At 43.9% G+C, this 21,677-nt stretch overlaps 1 protein-coding gene across 1 annotated transcript in view; it reads right to left on the bottom strand.

The window, feature by feature from the left end:
* Positions 1 to 21,677, bottom strand: part of RASGRF2 (Ras protein specific guanine nucleotide releasing factor 2) — a 266,419-nt gene that overhangs the window by 10,459 nt on the left and 234,283 nt on the right. The window contains exons 19-23 of the mRNA XM_040239434.1: positions 21,432 to 21,544; positions 13,228 to 13,288; positions 12,812 to 12,915; positions 10,043 to 10,127; positions 4,781 to 4,978 (exon numbers count right to left, since the gene is read on the bottom strand). Coding sequence (XP_040095368.1) covers positions 4,781 to 4,978; positions 10,043 to 10,127; positions 12,812 to 12,915; positions 13,228 to 13,288; positions 21,432 to 21,544 — 561 coding nt within the window. The remainder of the gene's footprint in view (positions 1 to 4,780; positions 4,979 to 10,042; positions 10,128 to 12,811; positions 12,916 to 13,227; positions 13,289 to 21,431; positions 21,545 to 21,677) is intronic.

Here is a 21,677-nt window from a genome sequence, read left to right on the forward strand (position 1 = left end):
CTGGTCCCTGGCTGACCTTCCCTCAAAGAAGCTGCAGAAATAACTGTTCTACAGCCACAGACCAAATTTGGTGGGCCTCAAAGAACACATTCTACCAGGCCTTTTGGATGTCTCCCAGACTAGACTCAGTTCTGCAGAAAAGACAGCTACACAGCTGGTGATATTAACAAAAGTGTCTGAAGCAGGGCATTTCTGCAATCAGGCCCTGCCTATGGCAGGTCTGAAGCACTGGGTCTTCGAGGATAGCCCATTATTCACAAGAAAGCTGGTTTGAGTGATCTATATATGTGACTGAAATGGTAAATTCTATTTAATGTCTCTACAGGTAATATCGAAGAAGGCGATGGCACCCCACTCCCGTACTCTTCCTGGAAAATCCCATGGATGGAGGAGCCTGGTAGGCTGCAGTAATATTCAAATTTTAAAAAATAATTTCAACATTAGCCTTATCATCTCTATTCCACAGTCAGTTCAGTTATTCCTAACCTTGCATCCTGCCAAAGACATGAAGATTGCTTAAGTTAACCACAGTGAAGGCCTAAAGAAGATTTAACAAGATGCCAACTTCAGAGGGAAAAAGAAACAGAATGCGGAAAAGAATAGGCAGAGGAGTGACCTGCTGACCCTGATGAAGTGTGGCATGTATGACAAGGGAATAGGCTCTTTGCATCCAGTGCCTAATGGCTGAGGCAACTGCTGCTTTCAGTTCAGTTCAGTCACTCAGTCGTGTCCAACTCTTTGTGACCCCATGAATTGCAGCACTCCAGGCCTCCCTGTCCATCACCAACTCCCGGAGTTCACTCAGATTCATGTCCATCGAGTCAGTGATGCCATCCAGCCATCTCATCCTCTGTTGTCCCCTTCTCCTCCTGCCCCCAATCTCTCCCAGCATCAGAGTCTTTTCCAATGAGTCAACTCTTCGCATGAGGTGACCCAGCCATGACAAAGGCATCAATGTCCAGGTTTTGGATTCTGATATAGCTATTTGAAGTCTATTTTAAAAATAGTATTCCAATAACCCATTTATCATAAAATCTCTCAAAAACTAGGAAGAGAGGGTAGCTTCCTCAACTTTATAAAAAAGCATTTACAAAAAACATAGAGTTAACATTGTCCTTAATGGTGAAAAACTGAAAGCTTTCACCCCAAGGTTGAGAACAGGAAAGAATGTTCTTTCTTACTATCATATTCAACATAGCATTGGAAAGTCTAGCCATAGCAAGAAGGCAAGAAAAGGAAATAAAAGGCATATAAATTGGAAATAAACAACTGACATAACTGCCTATGTAGAAAATCCCATGGAATCTATAGAAAAGTCCCAAGGACTAATAGTGAGTTCAGCAACATTATAGATATAAGAACAGAGGAAAATAAACTACATTTGTATATACTCAGTTCAGTTCAGTTCAGTTCAGTCGCTCAGTCGTGTCCGACTCTTTGCAACCCCATGAATCACAGCACGCCAGGCCTCCCTGTCCATCACCAACTCCCAGAGTTCACTCAGACTCACGTCCATCGAGTCAGTGATGCCATCCAGCCATCTCATCCTCGGTCGTCCCCTTTTCCTCCTCCCCCAATCCCTCCCAGCATCAAAGTCTTTTCCAATGAGTCAACTCTTCGCATGAGGTGGCCAAAATACTGGAGTTTCAGCTTTAGTATCATTCCTTCCAAAGAAATCCCAGGGTTGATCTCCTTCAGAATGGACTGGTTGGATCTCCTTGTGGTCCAAGGGACTCTCAAGAGTCTTCTCCAATGGAAACCCAAGTTAAAACCACAATTACATTTAAAATATCTCCAATGAAATTGAAATATTTAGGCATAAATCTAATGAAACATATACAGGACTTATATGTTGAAGATTTTAAAATGTTGATTTAAGAATTCAAAGAAAATCTAAAGAGTAGTGAGAAATACTGTGTTTATGGACTGGAAGAGTCAATATAGTAAACATGTCAATTCTCAAATTGACTGATTAATGGAAGGACTGATGCTGAAGCTGAGACTCCAACACTTTGGCCACCTCATGCGAAGAGTTGACTCATTGGAAAAGACTCTGATGCTGGGAGGGATTGGGGGCAGGAGGAGAAGGGGACGACAGAGGGTGAGATGGCTGGATGGCATCACCGACTCGATGGACGTGAGTTTGGGTGGACTCTGGGAGTTGGTGATGGACAGGGAGGCCTGGCGTGCTGCGATTCATGGGGTTGCAAAGAGTCGGACACGACTGAGTGACTGAACTGAACTGAACTGAATGGAATTCCAATGGAAATCTCAGTAAAGTTTTTAAGACACAGTTTTTATTCCAAAATGTATATGAGGGTCACAGCATCTAGGGTAACTAAAATTTTGAAAGAGAAGGATAAAGTGAGAGGAGTCTAGAAAGAACTCAAATCTCAAAGATAAAAAAACCCAAAGAACCTAATTAAAAACTGATCTGAAAACATGAACATTTTGCTGAAGATGCAAACAAGCACATGAAAAAAATACTTACCATTATTAGCCATTAGGAAATGCAAATTAAAACAATGATGAAATATCAAAATGGCTAGAATTAAAAATAGTGACAGCACCAAGTGCTGACAAGAATGTAGAGAAATGGTTCATTCATACCTTCTTGAGAGGAATGTAAAATGGTACAACCCCTCTAGAAAAGAGTCTGGCAGTTTCTTATGAAACTTAATGCACAATTACCATATGATCTAGCGACTGCACTCTATGGCATTTATCCTAGAGAAATGAAACATTATAGTCACACAAAACCTATACATGAATATTCACAGCAGCTTCATTTGTAATAGCTGAAACTGAAAACACCCCAGATGTTCTTCAAGGGGTGAAAGGTTAAACCAAATAAGGAACTAAGTACTGATATGTGTAACAACTTGAACAGATTGCAAAGGAGTTACGCTGAAAAAAAAAAAGGCAATCTCAAAACATCATATACTATACGATTCCATTTATATAACATTTTTGAAATGACAAAATTATAGAGATGGAAAACAGATCTGTGGTTGCCAGGAGTTAGGGAGCGAGAGGGAGGAAGGTGGTTGTGGCTATAAAAGGGTGGCAGGAGGTATCCTGGTGATAGAACTGTTCAATCTCTTGACTGTAGTGAATCTACCCCTGTAATAAAGGGTCATAAAACTAAACACACACATGTGCACACACACGCGAGTACAGGTGGAACAGATGAAGTCTGAATAAGGCTGGTGGATGGTACCAATGGTTAATTTTGCGCTTGTGATACTGTCTATAGTTACACAAGATGTAACCATTGGAGGACACTGGGTGGAGGGTGGAGGGGATTTCTACTATTTCTTACAATTGCATATGAACCTACAAAGATCTGAACATTAAAAGTTTTTTTTAAAAAAAAAAAACTGTTTTTATAAAAGCTATGGATATTATTTGCAAGGCTTTTTTCATAGAAGAAGAGTCCGCTAGTTCTAGGGGCCAAATTTGGGATTCTCAAAGCACTCCATTTTTTACTAAGGAATGGTGGGGAAGGGAATAAAAGATTTGGCTTAGGCTTGGTTTCTTGCTACTTAGGAATTTAAAAGGCTTGGAACGAGAAAAGAAGATAGAATAGAGTAAGAAGTGGTGTCTCTGAGAGGGGCTTGAACTCTCAGGAGCAACAGAAACCAGATAGTTTTGAGGAAATGTCACAGAATATATGCTCTTCTTCCTGCCAGAAACCCTGGAGGTGGGCACCCTGAAGACGCCCCTCACCAGCTCTAGGTGACCACAATGAGGCGGGCATAGTGGTCTGTGGAAGAAGGGTATGCAGAGAGCCCCTGGCAAGACACTCCTAGCCTCTGGTACCCACAGAACACAGAGGAGCCTAGAAAACTCCCCCAGCACCCTTTGAGAGGGTCAAACGAGTTATTTATTAATAGTAAATAAGAGTTAGCCTGCCCTTCAGGGATCAGCAAGGGGAAGGGCAGCCTGTAGTAGACATGATACACACCCCATCTCAGAGAATCAGCAGTGCCAGTGAGAGCGGAGGTGAGATCAGCCAAGCTCCCTGGATACAGTAACCAGGCCGTGTTCCTGACAGGGTAGGCTTGCCATCTGAACACCAGGCACAGGCGATTCACAGTGGCTTGTACCCAACAGGAAACCAGTGGGGGCACACAGCCTCCCATGAGCCCAGAGAAGCCCTCCCCAACACCCAACATCCATGGACACCATGGCGAAGACCAGGAGGAAAATGGTGATGTCACTCGAATTTTCAAGTTATCCGAATGGAAGCAAAAAGCATGAACAAGCTGAGTCCAATTAAAAGAAAATTAAGAAAGTTATATCCCTTCACATCCACGTCATTACACAACAACTTGACTACAAGAATGACAGATAAAAAGGTGAACACAGAGGCCCTCGGTCCCTGGTCTTTGGCCCTAAAGTACTTGTACCTTTACTTTGAGGGACAAAGAATGGATACAGAGACATCACTGTGCTCACCCGGAGTCAATGTGCCCTCCCTAAATAATTCAGTGAACAGCTCCTAACTGTTAACCACAGTGTCTGAAGATGTCCGCAAATATGTTATAATGAATATTTTGGTTTGTGTTTTTCCCCCTAAATTAACCATTTGGAAACACGCATGAGAGGAATCAATTTAGTGGTAAGAACACAGTAATCACCCATGTTGGCACCTTTCTTTGCCAACGGAGCTGCTCATGCCAGCTAATTATTTCCTAACCAGTAATATTTATCTTGGCTCGGGTCTCCCAGACTCTCCTCCCCCCAGCAGTGGGAGGTGTCGCCCGCTGGCGCTCACCTGCTTGGACACCTTGGCCCAGGTCTTCTTCAGCCGGTAGATGGCACTTCTGTTTAAGGCTGAGGTGATTTCCAGCACACCGTTGTAGTTGTGCAGGCACCGGCAGATGTCTGCCACCGCCACCCACTTCTCGATTGTGTTGGCTCGGGAGGTGACATCCGCGTAATTCATGATCTGGGAGGCCACCAGGTTACTCATCTGAGACAATGGAAAAGCCAAGAGAGGCCAGCTAAGAGCCAAAGCTGTTCATGCAGGCACAATACCTGAATCACCTACAGAAACGTCGGGAAAGTGAATGTCAAGGGATGCGAGATCGTGGTCCATCTTTTTTTCTGAGTGGCTTAACGGAGTCTTATTCAATGAAATGTATTAATGTATAAGTGTTTATTAATGTATATTTTCCTCAGGAGGAGGTACAACAGAATTTGCCCTGAGTGAACTGACAAGTACATATTTGCAATTTCTCCTTTGGGATATAGTCCATTGTAGATATCAACCAGATTCTGAAGAGACTAAAGCTGGTAATAATAACATTATTATTATTAACATTATTAACAATAATCATGCTCATTCTGAGAGTGAAGAAAGGAGTTGTTTGGGATCATCTTGATGGGGGAAGAGGTGATTTCGTTAATCAGTAATTTTGATGAAGAAGTCATTTCCAAAAATTATTGAAAGAAAGGCATATGATGAGCTATTCCCCTGAGGAATGGCAGCCTTTGCAGATCAGAGGTTTCACTTCTTGGGGCCTCTCCCCATGTTCCCTGGGTCCCAACATCGTGGGGATAGTCACTCTAGAAAGCCTCAGCCATCACAGAGAAAGAAAACACATTTCCCTCCAATCAAATCAAATTCTAACCTACCAACTCTCAAACCAGAAACACTTTGTGCAGGGGAAGAGAACATTTTCACCTTCTTGCTGATTTTTTTTCCCACCAGCAGTGAAAGGGACCTACTGCCAGAAGCCAGTGTGAGGAATCCCGCCCGTGACAAGGTCATGAGGAAGGAAGCTGACATACGCAAGGTCGTGATCAGACTTCAGGGGTCCCCCTGGAATTTCCTGAGCATGTACCTCAACAAAAAAAAAACAAAAATCTGCCTGCTTTTCCACTCTTCTGATATTCTCCGGACAAAGTCAAATCAGGGCTTTAGTCTTCTGCATTTGAAAGGGATGTTTCAGTTAAACCCCCTCTGATAGCTCTCTAGCTTGCCTAACAGGTTCCCTGGACCTCTTACAGCTTGTGAATTGCTTACACTCCCCCAACTGCGAGAGGCACAAAGCTTAAAAGCATCTTAAAGATACAGAGCCTTTTCTAAAGAGTTAAAAATCATATTGGTGACGGGTTTTCACTGTTGACTCAATGATTGCTGCCAGACCTCCATATTCTTTATCTTTTAGGCACCTGGGAGGATGTTAGTCAATGTAAACGGGATATGAAAAAAGATATATAGTAGTTTTGATGTTAGCAACACTAGACTTTTGAGTTAATTACTTTTCTCTTTGTTATATATCACTGCACTCCTCTTGTGTCCTTGCTATGTAAGAATGTAACTTCATTTAGTGCTTTCTGAGAATGGCACCAGACTTTGGGAAGATCAACACAAATAAGTCTTCTGGTTGACAAACCCTTATCAGAAAAAAGGCTGTAAAATGTTAATTGGCTCTTTTGGCTGGAAGATGATGTAAATTACCTAAGACTCTGTATACAATTAGGTATGCTGAGAGAAAAGCCTGGTTTTGATAAGATTCTGGACTGCTAACGCTGCGTAACTTTGTGTTACCCATTGATCTCTATGTACAAAAAAAGGTATAAAAGGCCTTCTGAACAATAGAGGATGGAGCCAGTCGCTGGACTGGTTTCCCCCGTGTCTCTCTCTCTCTCCTTTTCTCTCTTTCCCTCCCTCTCCTCTTTACTTTAATTTCAGGCTGAATTCCCATCTGGGGCGCGGAGGCTCGCCAAGTCTACTTACTTGCTCTGGCTGCTAAGACCCACGGAAAGGGAGCCTAAGGCGAGGCACCCTTAGATATTCAAGTGAGTGCCGGTGGCCCAACGTAGATGGTGCAAATTCCTTGTCTGGAATTTTATTGGTCTTCCACGTAATCCAAGTTATTCAGCCCTCTTTCTCCACTTAATTTTCCTACTACACTATTTCTTCCTAATCTAATCTTATATTAATAAATAAATAAGTTTTCCTTGCCAACACCGTCCCCGCTTCGAATTCCCTGGATCCACCGGGGCTGGACCCCGGCAACCTACAGTTTCAAAGCTAAGTGCTATAACTCTTTAGTTAAGTGCAAGTGCAAGTTGCTCAGTTGTGTCTGACTCTTTGCGACCCCATGGACTATAAAGTCCATGGAATTCTCCAGGCCAGAATATTGGAGTGGGTAGCCTTTCCCTTCTCCAGGGGATTTTCCCACCCCAGGGATCAAACCCAGGTCTCCCGCATTGCAGGTAGATTCTTTACCAGCTGAGCCACAAGGGAAGCCCAAGAATACTGGAGTGGGTAGCCTATCCCTTCTCCAGTGGATCTTCCCAACCCAGGACTCAAACCAGGGTCTCCTGCATTGCAGGCGGATTCTTTACCAACTGAGCTATTAGGGAATACCCTATGAGTTAAAGCCAAGAGAAAAAAGAGGCAGCTTAAGAAGCTTAAGACTTAGAAAATGGAAAGGAAAAAGGATAGAACAGGATTGATTACTAACAAAGGGAATATAAGATTCATAATCTCCTATCCATACACTAAATCTGATGAGTACACCCATTCTTTGATAATTCCATAGATATTTTAGGTCATGGGCTTCCCAAGTGGCTCAGTGAAATTAAAAAAAAAAAAAATCCATCTGCCAAAGCAGGAGATGCAGGTTCAGTCCTGGGTTGGGAAGTCCCCTGGAGAGGGGCATAGCAGCCCACTCCAGTCCTCTTGCCTGAGAGACCCCATGGACAGAGGCGCCTGGTGGGCTACAGTCCTTGGGGTTGCAGAGTCAGAGACATGACTGAGCACACACACGAGCATCTTAGGTCTCAGGGCCTCCACAGATGCATATTCATTAGATAAATTATTCTTTTAGGTTGTGGGAACAGGAAAAACAAATAAATCAGTCTCCCTGACCTTAGGGTGCTGAGCCTGGTTAGGCCTGGTTAGGTGGGAAGGTGAGCGGAAGTCAGACAGAATCAAGTAAATATCACACAGTGAGATGCAAAGCTAAGGGTGGGGGCCGGGGGAGCTTGCGAATTGGAGGCAACGCAGGGCAGATGCTGGCTTCTGGAAACAGGTCACGCCCACCCTGAACCCTGAAGGAGTGGGAGGAGCCGCTGCCTCCCATCCAAGCGATGGGACAGGGAGGGAAGGGGTGGCAGCGTTGGGGACTGGCTGGACAGCTGTGTGAGGAGCTCGGGGGACCGTGAGAGACAAGGACAGGTGGGCAGGCTCCTGCAGGCCAGGCTGAGAGGCTGCGGCCGTATCAAGAAGACGAGAGGAAAGGTCGCGGACAAAATGTCATCACAGACAGGATTATAATTCGATGGGCCTTAGAGAGAAGTTATTCCTGTGACACTGTGTGAAGAAAGGGTTGTGTGGCAGCAAGATGGCATGGGGGTGGGGATTGGTGAGTTAGGAGCTCATGGAGAAGAGAATGAAAGGCCAAATCAACGTTATGGCCATGGGATAGGAGGGGAAAGAAGGGTCTGAGACATGGGTAGACTTAGGACTCACTGGGATCCTGAGGGGTGAGCAGGGTGGGGAAGACCCCAAGGTTGAGTGAGTGAGAGGCTGGCAGGGCCACTACCCATGACCAAGAACAGAGAATAAGATGAAAAGGCAGGCTTGGCAGGGCTGGGACGGGCTGGTGATGAGTTCCACCTGCAATCTGGACACAGTGGCCAATCAAGTGGCTTCAAGTAGAGACTTGTGTGTCTGGAGCCTGGGACCCACAATCTGAATCTCTGATTTGAGAGGCATTACATTCCAAGTATATGTACAACACAGGCCAAAAAAAAAAAAAAAAAAAAGGCTTATGGTCCACAGCAGGGCCTCTGTTTCTCAGAGAGTGATCCAAACGGGTCATGTGTCCTATCCTTTAGGAAGCAGCTGTATTGATGCTTATTATGTGATAACATCTAATATGCATGTACCCTCAGAAAACAGAAAAACTGTACTGAGAATTTGCACTGTTTTGTATTTTGATTCTGAATCATTTACTAATTTACCTACAGGGTCCTGGCAGTCTTTTTTTTTGTTTTAATTACCATTATCCCTTTTACTATAGTGCAGTAGAATTGAAACGGTACCCTTCCCTTTGCCTGCATAGGCCTGAAGATACTCCATCTGTGGTTCTTCCACAGGACTAAGACCATTAGAATAGCACCAACAGGTAGTTGGAAGGTATAAAAGCAACTCCATCTTACTGCTGCAGAAGAGTAGAGGAGACGAACTGACAGCTGGTTATCACTGCACACAGCCTCAGAAGCACTGTAACTATGCTCAAAGAGGTCCCTTCCCACCCTGGAATGTACTGGGACTGAATGTTCAGTAATAATGAAGAAGAGCGGTACCAAAACAGCCTTACTATCACCAGCACCACCAGGGGCCTGTGACAAAGTGCAGTCAGAATTAGTCGATCTATGACCATGAAGTAATGATAACCATCATAAAAATAATAGCAACAACCTATGCCTGAGAGTCCCTTGGGCTGCAAAGAGATGAAACCAGTCAATCCTAAAGGAAATCAAACCTAAATATTCATTGGAAAGACTGATGCTGAAGCTGAAGCTCCAGTACTTTGGCCACTTGATGTAAAGAGCTGATTCATTGGAAAGGACCTTGATGCTGGAAAGGATTGAGGGCAGGAAGAGAAGCGAGTGGGAGAGGAGGTGATGGCTAGATGGCATCGCTGACTCAGTGGACATGAATTTGAGCAAATTCTGGGAGATAGTGGAGGACAGAGGAGCCTGGAGGGGTATAGTTCATGAGGTCACGAAGAGTTGGACACAACTCAGCAACTGAACAACACCTATGCATCACTAAGCATTCATGGGATGTGTGTACCATCAAAGTGAACCTCTTAGGACTGAAAGGTAACTGGAAGTTATCACATCACTGTGAACTCATAGAAGAGATTTAAGCTTATGTTTTAACATTCCATCAATTTTGTTGTAGAAGTGAGTGGCAGACTTCCTTTAATTTAGAGAAGGAGTCTGAAGACCCTGATACTCATCTTCCTATAACACTCCCGCCCAAGGTTTCATTCTTATGGTTACTCACATCATTGAAGTGTTGGCTGGTTTTCATAATGTAAGGTGTTCTTTCATTTTTATCCAGCTTCATCCACCCCTGCCCAAGAAATTCTCTGAAAGTTCAAAGCAAAACACAAAATCAGTTAAGTTTTTTAAGGGTATCTATGGTCCTGAATAACTATTATGAATATTATATAAATTAAACTTGACACTGCTCAACTGCTGCTGCTTCATCTCGAATGAATTTTAGCCCAATTCTGTTTCACCACTGGATGCCAAAAAGAAAGAGATTTTTCGGTTTTCAGCTTTCTCTTTTAAATGTTTGGAGTGAGTGAGTGATAGTCACTCAGTTGTGTTCAACTCTTTGCGACTTCATGGACTGTAGCCCACCAGGCTCCTCTGTCCATGGGATTCTCCAGGCAAGAATACTGGAGTGGGTTGCCATTTCCTTCTCCAGGGGATAAATGTTTGGAACTGGGTCCCTATTAGGATCATAATAAAGGCTTCTCTGAATTTGGAAAACAATGACAAGAGGAATAAAGAGGTTAAGTACTAACTCAGAAACCAAGACCATTTCCCCTGGATCAGCTTAAAAAATCTTAAGGCTTAGCAGAAGGCTCAAAAAATTCATCACTACCAAAAATATTAATCAGCAACAGCATGTTTTCCTCCACTTTGTTCTGACATTCTCCAGGAGAATGTCAATTCCACAGGCAGGGACTTTCCTTTGCTCTCCCCAGAGCCCAGAAGAGTACATGTGGTAAGGGCTAAAAGAATAAACACTAGTGTTAGCACTTTGCAGCCTGGTCTTTTGAGGAAGGCAGTTATGGCAGGGGGAGCTCAGCCTGGTGGAAAGTCTGTCTTCTAAATAACATTCCTGCTCCTTCATTTCACTCATGAGCAGGTCACCGGATCACAGCAAGCAAGGGACAATCAAGCTGGAGCATACAGGAATTATTTTGTCAAGGCACTACCAAAAATAACTTAAAATGAAATTACTCTGACACATTCTCAATCCAGAAATGTTGACTGAGTCCCTGGGCAAGGACCTTTGTCCCGTGATGTGGATGGTACTACTGTTCCCGTCCTGCAAGGCCGTTCTATACAAGATGTGCTAACTCCATGGAGGAAAATAACTGGTACGTGTTCACAGTGGCACAGAGGGGACAAGGAGGAGCAGTGAGACGCGTCCCAGGAAGAGACCACAACACCCTCAACCACAAGGGTCCAGGCTTTGCTCTTTCTCCTCCTCCATAGAGGTCATGCCCCCTCCCTCCTGAATCCTCATTGCACAGGAGGGTCGTCAGGAGGAAGGCGAAGAGGCTCCTAACTCAAGTCATCAAATAGTTAACGGGTTCATTTGTTCGGCCATGGGGCCACATTCCTTTTTTAAATGGCAGATGCAATACATTTAATTTTTTTTTATTGGGGTATAGTTGCTTCACGATGTTGTGTTAGTTTTTGCTGTACAATGTAAGTGAATACGTATATTCAGCTATATGTATACATACAAGCCCGCCCTCCGGGACCCCCTCCCCACCCACCCCAGCCCTCTAGGTCATCACAGAGCACTGAACTGAGCTCCCTGTGCTATAGCGCACGTTCCCCTAGCTCTCTGTTATACACGTGGCAGAACATATGTCAATCCCAATCTCCCAATTCATCCCCCTCCCCTCTGGGTCCACGTCTGTTCTCTGCACCTGTGTCTCTATCTCTACCCTCCAAATAAGTTCATCTGTACCATTTTTCTAGATTCCACATATATGCATTAATATATGATATCTGTCTTTCTCTTCCTGACTTACTTCACCCTGTCATGGATAGGTCTACAAGTGCTGAAAGAGGAGGCGAGAAATAAGACAAACGCATAACAGAAAAGTCTGCAGGAGCATGCCTAGCCCTGCTCTTTATGCTGCTCTGACCTAGCTGTAGCTCTGACCGCCCATCCTGCTACGCCAGAGCCTCCATCATCATGGGTGCCCTCTGTTCTGCACACGACATGGACCACACTTAGATCTCTTGCTCGGCCCCTCCCTTGCCTTCCACTTAGCTATGATTTCACAGAGGATTTGGGCCAACAGTTGTTATTTGTCCAAACAGAGGCTTTGTGTGTGGACCTGCTGGAGGTGGGCGGCTGAAAGAGCCACCATCCTCTATACGTGAGGCAATGATGCTTGTTATGTGACAGCATCCACTCGGCACATACACACTCCACATGCGCTCTGCACCAAGCACTGTCTTGGGACTCTACCTTGCTGTGGAGTTTCCACGGTCAGCAGTACTTGAAGATTTATGGATGTGGCTGAAGAACTGCAGTGGAATTTACAGCATTGACCCAACATCCGTGTTTCTTAAAGTATAGTCCTGGACCACACAGAATTATCTGGAAATCTCATTGAAAATGAAGTTTCTTGGGCCTCAGACCTACCAGAATCAGAATCTCTGAGGAAGGCACCTAGGAATGTACATTTTTTAACAAGTCTCCTGAATGATTTTAGGCACCATGAAGTCTGAGAACCACTGTTACAGCTGCATGAAAGTTTCTATAACATTAGGATGTGAGTGGTCAGAGAAACTCACATTCTATGTTTAACTGCAGTACATACAGCGACATAAGAGTGACCATCTTGAGAGTCTCCAATATTTCTGTATCGATATTTTCAACATAAACTGGAACCCAAAGACATTCAAGTGGGTCCAAACCATCGTAAGATGAAAAGCCACAGCTCTGGGCATACACATGGGGTTGTGGCGGGGTGGGGGTGGGGGCCGCTGACAGCCGTGGGTGCACACTCACTCGTAGGGAATGCTTCTGAAAACGATGTGGTCCAGGAGGGTTATCTGCTCAGCCAGCTCCATGGCCGACAAGGTCTCGAAGCACTCGGCCTTCGGACAGTCCGTCTGCAAGAGATGAGGGCAGGGAATGACACACACCTAGAAGCCAGGTGCCCGTCAGCTCACTGCAGTTGCTGGAGTACAAAGTCCACCCTGGATTCCAGCTCTGAAGAAAATGGTGGAGAGCTCAGAGATATCAGGCAGTATTAACATCATGGATCATAAACGCCAAGCCAAATCTGGTCCCTTTCACACAGTTTCAGGGATAGAACATATAGTCCAGACCCCAGTTACCAGCTGTGGGCACAGTGCCTGCCTTTGCGAGGTTAAATCTCATACATAATTAATTGTGCAGGATAAGACTATGGCTCAACTTACCAGCTGAATTATATCCTCTAGTTTTAGGTGGATGTCATCTTGATCATCTTGTGAAAGGGCCCTAAAAAAAGTCAAAATATCCTCCATGAAAAGAACATAGACAGGCCAGGAATGAAACGACAAAAATGCAGTTCAGTTTCCCCCAGGGTGGAAAGTCAGAGGGTTTGGGTCTACGAGACCGTGGGGACTGGAGTTGAAGACATGGAGTCCAGAAAACAGGAAAATGCACTTGTTAAAGGCAGAAGAAAATCATCAAGAGAGCTAGTTTATAACAAGGAGTCAACTCGTTGTACACAAAAGTGTTGTGTTAGTCACTCAGTCGTGTCTGACTATGGGACCCCATAGATGGCACCAGGCTCCTCTGTCCATAAAATTCTCCAGGCTGGAATACTGGAGTGGGTAGCCATTCCCTTCTCCAGAGGATCTTCCCAATCCAGGGACTGAATCCAGCTCTCTTGTACTAAAGGCAGATTCTTTACCACCCGAGCCATGAGGGAAGCCCAAAACACCCACTGTGAGAGAGAAGCAGAGGGTGACCTGGAGCTTTGCCTTACTGAGAGGATCTGTGCCAGGAATCCGGGCGCCCTGCACCGCTGGCAGTCAGGGTTTCTAACAGGCTGAGTGCTCCGTCCACACTCCTCCAGGCCCTGCCCTGGCCCCCCGCCCCCCCGCACCGCTGGTGCTGAAGCAGAAGAGGCAGAGCTGCCCCCTCCCTAGGCACAGGCAGACCAGAAGCTCAGGAGAGTTTCCAAGTATCGAGACTTTGAACAATGCCAGGCAGAGACGAGCAGGTAAACTCTTCCCTGTTGCTTCCCAGTTGGGCCTTCCCAAGACACATTTAGTCTTGTATCCATCCCCAAACTCGGTGTTATTCAGCTGTCAACCAATATATTTTTGATCAGTGACAAATGAATTAAAAGAATTCCTAAGTTAAGGCAGGTGCTGGTTTCAGAGTGAGAGTGACACTTCATGTCCGACAGGAGTTCAGAGTCCAGGGTTATACAATCCTGATTATATATCAGAGATCCTGATTATCTAACTTTTATCTGGGCCAAACATTTTAGGTGTCCTAAAATGAAGGCACAATCATGTGTTAAAAGTATTAAAAAAAATTTAAACACTGCCCAACTGTGTAGCCTGTCTGTTGGAGGATGCTAGTTTTAAAAAGCAACAATGATATGATATTCTGTTGTGTTCTGAATGGATTAAAACAAAACTATCACCTTAAAAATACAAAATCAACTGAAGTGGGTAACTGTATGCCCATTATGTGCTAGGAACCTGCTAACCATCTGACACACACTCTCTCCTGTATCATAAAAAATCGCTTTAAATAAAGCTTTATTATATCCATTTTATAGATGAGGAAACAAAAGCTTAATGAAATGGACTAACTGGCTCAGGGTTTGGTCCAGTTTGCTTCCCTATTGCTCTTGCTTGTCATGAGCAGGCTTATGAAAGGCACTGCTTCCAGAATCCAGCATAGATCACACACCAAAAAAGGTCAGTTCCCTTTCCTCTATCTCCCTTCTCTCTAACAAAAGCTCTAGGCTGTTTACCAGGGAGCAGAATCCTTCTAGCTCATAGGAGTAGCAATCCTCTTGTCTGCAATTAGCCATATCATTTCTGAGAAGAAAAAGTCACCATATGCTAAGGGGCAGATTAAGGTGAGGAAAAAATAAGTAAACACAACTCCTTCTCCAAAGACTGTTACATCACACTTAAGGGTTAGACACAGGGGGAAAGTGGCTCTTTCCCAAAGTGCATGTCATTCTTTCTACTGTAGCCTAGGTTCCTGGAGAGAGATCAGTGGCCATATAACTATGCGTCGCTGTGGAAAAGATCTTTTTTATGAGGTTGGGCAATATTCTTTACTTGGAAAGAAATGGTCCAGAAGTTATTTCACTTCTTTCAAATGTTCCTTTCCTCAGTGATCTTACCCTAATGTTCCAAGCTATGTCTGGTCCCATTAAGTTACCTAATATTTCTCTCTTCCAAAGAATCTCTGCTCTATAGATCAAAATAAATTCTATCTCTTTCGAAAGGCCCCTTAGAACAAAAGCTCTTAACCCTAGAGTATCACTAAATGATCTCTAAGGGTCCATAAACCTTTTTGAAATGACGTACAAATGTGTGCATATATTCATGCATTTCTTTTTGGGGGGAGGATATGGCTTCCATTATATTCTTTTGGGGAATCTGTGATCCCCAACAAGATTAAAGATAACCATAGAAATGTATACTCTGCCATAAAATGGCATGTGACGTTGCTGTTTTACAAAAGATTTTCGTGTTATCATTAAGGAATGAGCCCCAGAATTTGATGCCCACCCATGAATCCATCAGTGATGGCAAGTTTTGAATTCTTAAGGTAAATGTGAACCAAGGAAATGGCTCAAAACAATATAGAGATGTGTTTAATAAGTGAGGATGATCCAGCTGTCAAAAAACACTTTACACCAAAATTAGAAGTGACTATAAAGTAAAAAACTTAATGGATGATTATCTTTGAAGACATTCTCAAGCCAGCAGGTGAACAGACTTTAGTAAGAGAGGTAGCCCCTGACAACCATTTGGAATAGGGGCAAGATGTCATTTTGGTGTAAAAGTTCTAATGGGTCTGAACAAAATAAATGCTATACATAAACACCCACACGTAAAATATCTTGCTCTGTAACACGTAAACCTCCACATGTGAGTACCTTAGCTTGACGTAGAAGTTACACAGTAACACAATCTCCTGAATTTCCTTTGATTCTGGTAAACTGATTCAATGAAACCAAGGAAAACATTTATCCTGGCCTTTTCATTTGAATATCTGGTTTACTGTATGAAACAATTTGAATAAAGTAGCTCTTCTTCAAAAAAGTCTGATGCTGCTAGAGTCTGTGTGAGGTTTGTGGGTCTCCTTGTCATGACTGAACCCATTCCAGTTGACCATCCAAGAAGTCAATCATTGTTTCTTTTCATTCAGGGTCATGTTAGATGTCTACAAAAAACTATACTACATAGATTCAGAAGCTAGCTAGTCAGACAACATTGGAGGAATATGAAAGTCTCCAGTACAGGTTGTTATTCACAATCAGGGCCATACACTACCGATGCCAATCAAGCTTCTTCATCATAAAGTAACCCCCACGACACTGTGTGAGGTGGGGATGGTTTGTCACAGAACCATCTGTATTACTGTATTATGTGTTTAAATACATGGGTCATGACTCACTGTTATATGACTTGAATGCATCTAAATCTTTAATATCATGACTTTTTTTTTTTTTTTTTACCTCTCCCAATCGTAACTTATATTCACTGGGAGGTATGTTCAGAAAAGTTCCTGTCAGATGTGAAGGCCTCCCTAACTCTGTCCAGTTCCAATAGAGAATGGATTTGCTTAGTCTTCTGACTACTTTGGAGTTTGATGAGTACTCTGGGATCCTGGGTTTCTGTCTATCATGCAGTATGATCATTTTAATATTTTTGCACCTATAATGCAATACCATAAAAAAAAACTTAAGAGGAAGTGGGATTATGCTAGTTCTACAGCTAGAAAATTTCCCCTTCACATGTAGAAATCATGTAGTCTTTCAGAGTCAAGAGCAACCGGCCTCTGCCCTCGAACTGTTCCACACCCTCTGGGCTGCTTGCTTGCTGCTGTGACTGGATGCCTGCGTCCATGGCATGGCCTGCCTCAGACTGCTCCTCCCCACCTTGTAAATGGTTTAATCTCATGTTGCCGCTGGGACCTACCAGACCACCTCTTCCTTCCCATGCTTTCTCAGGCATGACTTCCCTTCCTGCCAGGCTTCCTTGAGCCCATTGCTACCCATGCTCTGACACATTTTTTAAAGGCAGCTGTCCATAAATGCATGGAAATGTTTACTACTAAATTCTCTTGGTTTCAGCTGAAAGTAATTCCCTGTTTATTTTTAAGTTAAGAAATGAAGTAACAGGAAAATCATCACAATTTTCAGAGTTGTTAAATAATCCTTTTGCTTTCTGTTTCTTTCACCTATACCCCACACTTTTTTTTTTTAATAAAGAGATTTCATAAATGATAACATTCCTTCAGCTGATGGTTCTATCTAGGTCTTACTTCCTACTGTGCTTTCTAATCATTCTGATATGATTTTTAAAAACATAAATTTCACACACATAAGTATTTGATATGGAAAATTATCAAAAACCCTAAAAACGAATCTATGATTTAGTCCTCCTATAATCACAATCTCATGTGCTGGGGCTGCTGCTGCTGCTGCTAAGTCGCTTCAGTTGTGTCCGACTCTGTGCGACCCCAGAGACGGCAGCCTGCCAGGCTCCCCTGTCCCTGGGACTCTCCAGGCAAGAACACTGGAGTGGGTTGCCATTTCCCTCTCCAATGCATGAAAGTGAAAAGTGAAAGTGAAGTCACTCAGTCATGTCCGACTCCTGGCGACCCCATGGACTGCAGCCTACCAGGCTCCTCCGCCCATGCTGGGGCAGGGACCCTCAAATATGATGCAAGTGGAATGAATTACTTGGCAGGAGAAATTCAGTCAAATACCAGTTGTTTTCTTGTAGCAGGGTTTACTGCACAAATCTATTCACTAGCTTGTCGGGAAGATAAGTTAGTGCCCCAGAGCTCAGTTGACCCAAACCAGGACGCAGGATCTGGCTGTTGGCCCAGCTGATGGGCTGGTGACCGACCAGTATCTGTATCTGTTGGCTTCAGTTGATACGTCCTTATGTTAAGGGCTAAACAAAGGCTTTTGTTTTGGCTTCATGGGAAGAACAACTGGTCAGAAGTGGGAGAATGGACAAGGGAGTGTAACATCTATTCCCTGCTAGGCTCCATGAGTGACTTTTGAATTCTTACAGTGAAAGATGAAGAACTAGGAAAGATGTGGGAAGAGCTGTTTTCACAAAAGACAGAGACTCTGGGTTGAGGGAGGCAGCTCCAGGGCCCACGGGGCACAGGGACGGGGCAGGCGGCGTCTTTCTCAGCTTTTCAATAGGGAAATGGTGACGTCACAAGACTGCAGGCAGCATCTCCACAGAAACTGTGGCGGTGCTGGAAGGGGTCTCCCTCAAATGGCCTGGGAGCCATGAGCTTGAAGAAAGGTGCTGAGGCAGAAAAATCACTGGGTTCATTCCTGAGTACATTTCTTGGGACTTTCAGAACACCTGGAAAGACTACAAGAAACTAGAATTCTGCGTGGGCAGCTAGGGGGCACCCCATTGGTGGAATTGCTTTTTTTTTTTTTTAACTTGTTTTTTTCTTTTACAAAATAGCAGTAAGTAGGTTATGACTGTGGAAGTTGCTTTGGTAAGAACTTTGAGATATAATTCAGATACCAAATAATCCACCCATTTAAAGTATATATTTAATGATTTTTAAATTACATTCACTTGTTGATTTATTTACTATTGTAAAATATTAAATTAGTTTTTTAATTGAAGTATAGTTGATCTATAATATCGTGTTAGTTTCAGGTATACTACAGTATAGGGATTTAATATTTTTGCAGATTATATTCTATTATAGGTTTTCAAAATTATTATGATGTCTTTTCTATAGACAAGATAAGAAGCCCAAGGCAAATTGAGTTTGACTAAAGATCTATCCTGGTTTCACTTGGGCTGTAGAGCCCTGATAGCAGAAACTATTTTTCCTAAGGGCTACTGTCAGTGCTTTCTAATAATAACAATGCCTGTAGCAGTAACGTAAGTGCTAAGTATGTTTCAGGTATAACCTCTTTACACATATTACATCATGTGATTTTCACAACAACCCCATGAGGTAGGTATTTAGAGCCCCACTTTACAAATGAGAAAAATTAGGTTAAGATGGACTAAGAAACTCAACAGTTATTAGTGATTGAGCCAAGATTTAAACCTGTGACCCCATGCAAAAGCTAGACTCAGACGGCTAGATGTTACAATCCCAGGCTGCACCATCTACTAAAATTTCCATTCGTTATCGGTTTTACACCTCTAATTCTTAGGTCACTTATTCAGGACAAAAAATTGTACGTCTTAAGCCTGATGATTAATAAAAACCTGGAATGGTAAATAAGGTTCGTCTGAAGTAGAAGTGCCAGTCAGCTGAGTTCTGAGCTCACCTGCGGGCACAGGCAGAGAGTGCTTAGGATTGATCAGTGATGCCTGGCATGGGTGCTGTGAGGGGACAAGCAACACGAAGGCCTCAAATGGCCCAGTCCTGACAGCCTTTCCAGTCTGATCACCTCCATTTTCCTGCCAGCTATTTGGTCAAACGTCACTAGGGGTCCACACTTCCAGAACCTAGTTTTCAATCATGCATGTGTTAAATACAAAGAGCATACACCCCCCCATAGTCAACAGTTTATGCGAAGAGAAGAACAGCAGTCACTCATAGACATAACCACTCATCCACCGACACCAGGCTTTATCTAAGATGTATTTAGAATTCTAAAATCTGAAGATAGCATAGTAACAGAGTCTCAAAGTTTACTGAGATGTTTTCACAGAATGGAAAAATTGAAGACCCTTAAAAGGTTTCCTCAGTTCAGTTCAGTTCAGTCACTCAGTCGTGTCCGACTCTCTGCGACCCCATGGACGGTAGCATGCCTAGGGCTGCCCTAAACAAGTACAACAAACAAAGTGGCTGGAAACAACAGAAATTCATTGTCTCAGTGTTTTAGAGGCTCAAAGTCCAAATACAAGGTGTCGGCAGACCCATGCTCCCTCTGAAACCTGCAGAGGAATCCCTCCTTGCAGGGGTCCCCAACCTCTGGAATCTAATGCTTGATGACCTGAGGTGCAGGTGATGTAATAATAATAGAAATAAAGTGCACAATCAATGTAATACTCTTGAATCATCCTGAAACCATCCCCACCCCACCCCACCCTCAGTCTGTGGAAAAACTGTCTTCACAAAAACCAGTCTCTGGAAGCAAAAAGGTTGGGGACTGCAGCTTCCTTGCCTTTTCCCAGCTTTTGGAAGTTTTCTAGCAATCGCTGGCACTCTCTGGCTTGCAGCTGCATTACTGCAAGCTCTGCTCCATCTCCACACTCCTTCTTTCCTTTGGAGAGGTTTCCAAAAGCACATGGATTCAGTTAAACTGGATTCTCCTCTACACACAAGCATTCAGGATAATGAAGAAACAATAGAGCCAAGCATAGAAGAAAGGAAGGGTTCTTTCCATTGCAGATGCAGAGGGAGCTACAAGTCAGAACGGTAAAGGAGGAGCAGGCGCCAGGCTTCCTACCCCACGCAGGGACAGACACATAGCCACAAGTGCGGTGGAAACTGTAACTGAAGTGTCCGCACAGAGACACTAATGGCTGCCCTCTTCATGTAGAATGGACTGGAAAAAACTCACTCATCAGTTCAAGGAGGCACGAGGAAGTTGTTACCTGCCTGCCCGCTGGGTGTAATGAGACACAAGCAGCCTCTAGCATGAAACCCAAAGTTTAAGACTGTCACACAGAAGTGCAGGGTCTGAATTCATACAATCTACAGGATGTGGAAATCTCCACCTAAGAAGCCGATGGTAGGGACTTCTCTTGTGGTCCAGTGATTAAGAATCCAGCTTCCAACACAGGAGATGCAGGTTAGATCCCTGCTCGGGGAACTAGGGTTGCACATGCCTCTGGGCAAATAAGCCTGGGTGACATAACTACTGAGCCCACGCTTCACAGCTAGAGAGCATGTGCGCTGCAATGAATATCCCTGAGTGCCGCAACTAAGACGCGCTGCAGTCACATAAAAAATAAATAATATTAAAAACGGAGACCCTGATGGAGACACTGATTGGTTCAGGACCAGTGAAATAAGCTGAAGGAAATGTATAGCTGCTTTATGGTGGCACAGCCACAAGCCAGCTACATGAGACTCCTATAGAAATGCTACCAACCACCACCCCCCATAACCGTGAGCTTGTGATAAACGGAACCCACATGCGGTAAAAGCACCTCTGCAATACCCGCCGGACCCTCAGGAGACCATCCTCCAGGCTTTTGGATCTACAGTAAACTACTGTCCGCCACACAGACAGGAGCGACTGTACTGCTCACAGGTTATGTCGCCCAGACTAAAGCCTTCCCAAAGAAGCATTACCAGTGAGGACAGAATTGTGCACTTCAGAAGTCTCATACACATCCTTCTGGTCTGATAGGATCCTATCACCTGTGAACACGGCACAAATCAACCAGGGTAATTACCAGGCACCTGCAAGCGCTTTTACCTTAGGATATTCGCTGTGGCTTTCCGTTCTTGGGGAAGAAGATCTGGGTCTCGTAAAACTTCTTCTAGCAAATTTAAGACGTTCATCTTTAGTTCATTGTTGAGTTCAAAGTCCTAAAAAATGAAGTGGATTTTTAAGACTTTAGTTCTGAAGGGTTTAGCTCCATGACACATGACATCATTCCTCGTAACAAATTCTCTAGAAGCTATGTATGGAAACGAGACGCTTCCCCCTCCTGAGATCCTG

This window comes from Oryx dammah, unplaced genomic scaffold (assembly GCF_014754425.2).
Source record: "Oryx dammah isolate SB20612 unplaced genomic scaffold, SCBI_Odam_1.1 HiC_scaffold_5, whole genome shotgun sequence".
NCBI classification, from domain to species: Eukaryota; Metazoa; Chordata; class Mammalia; order Artiodactyla; family Bovidae; genus Oryx; species Oryx dammah.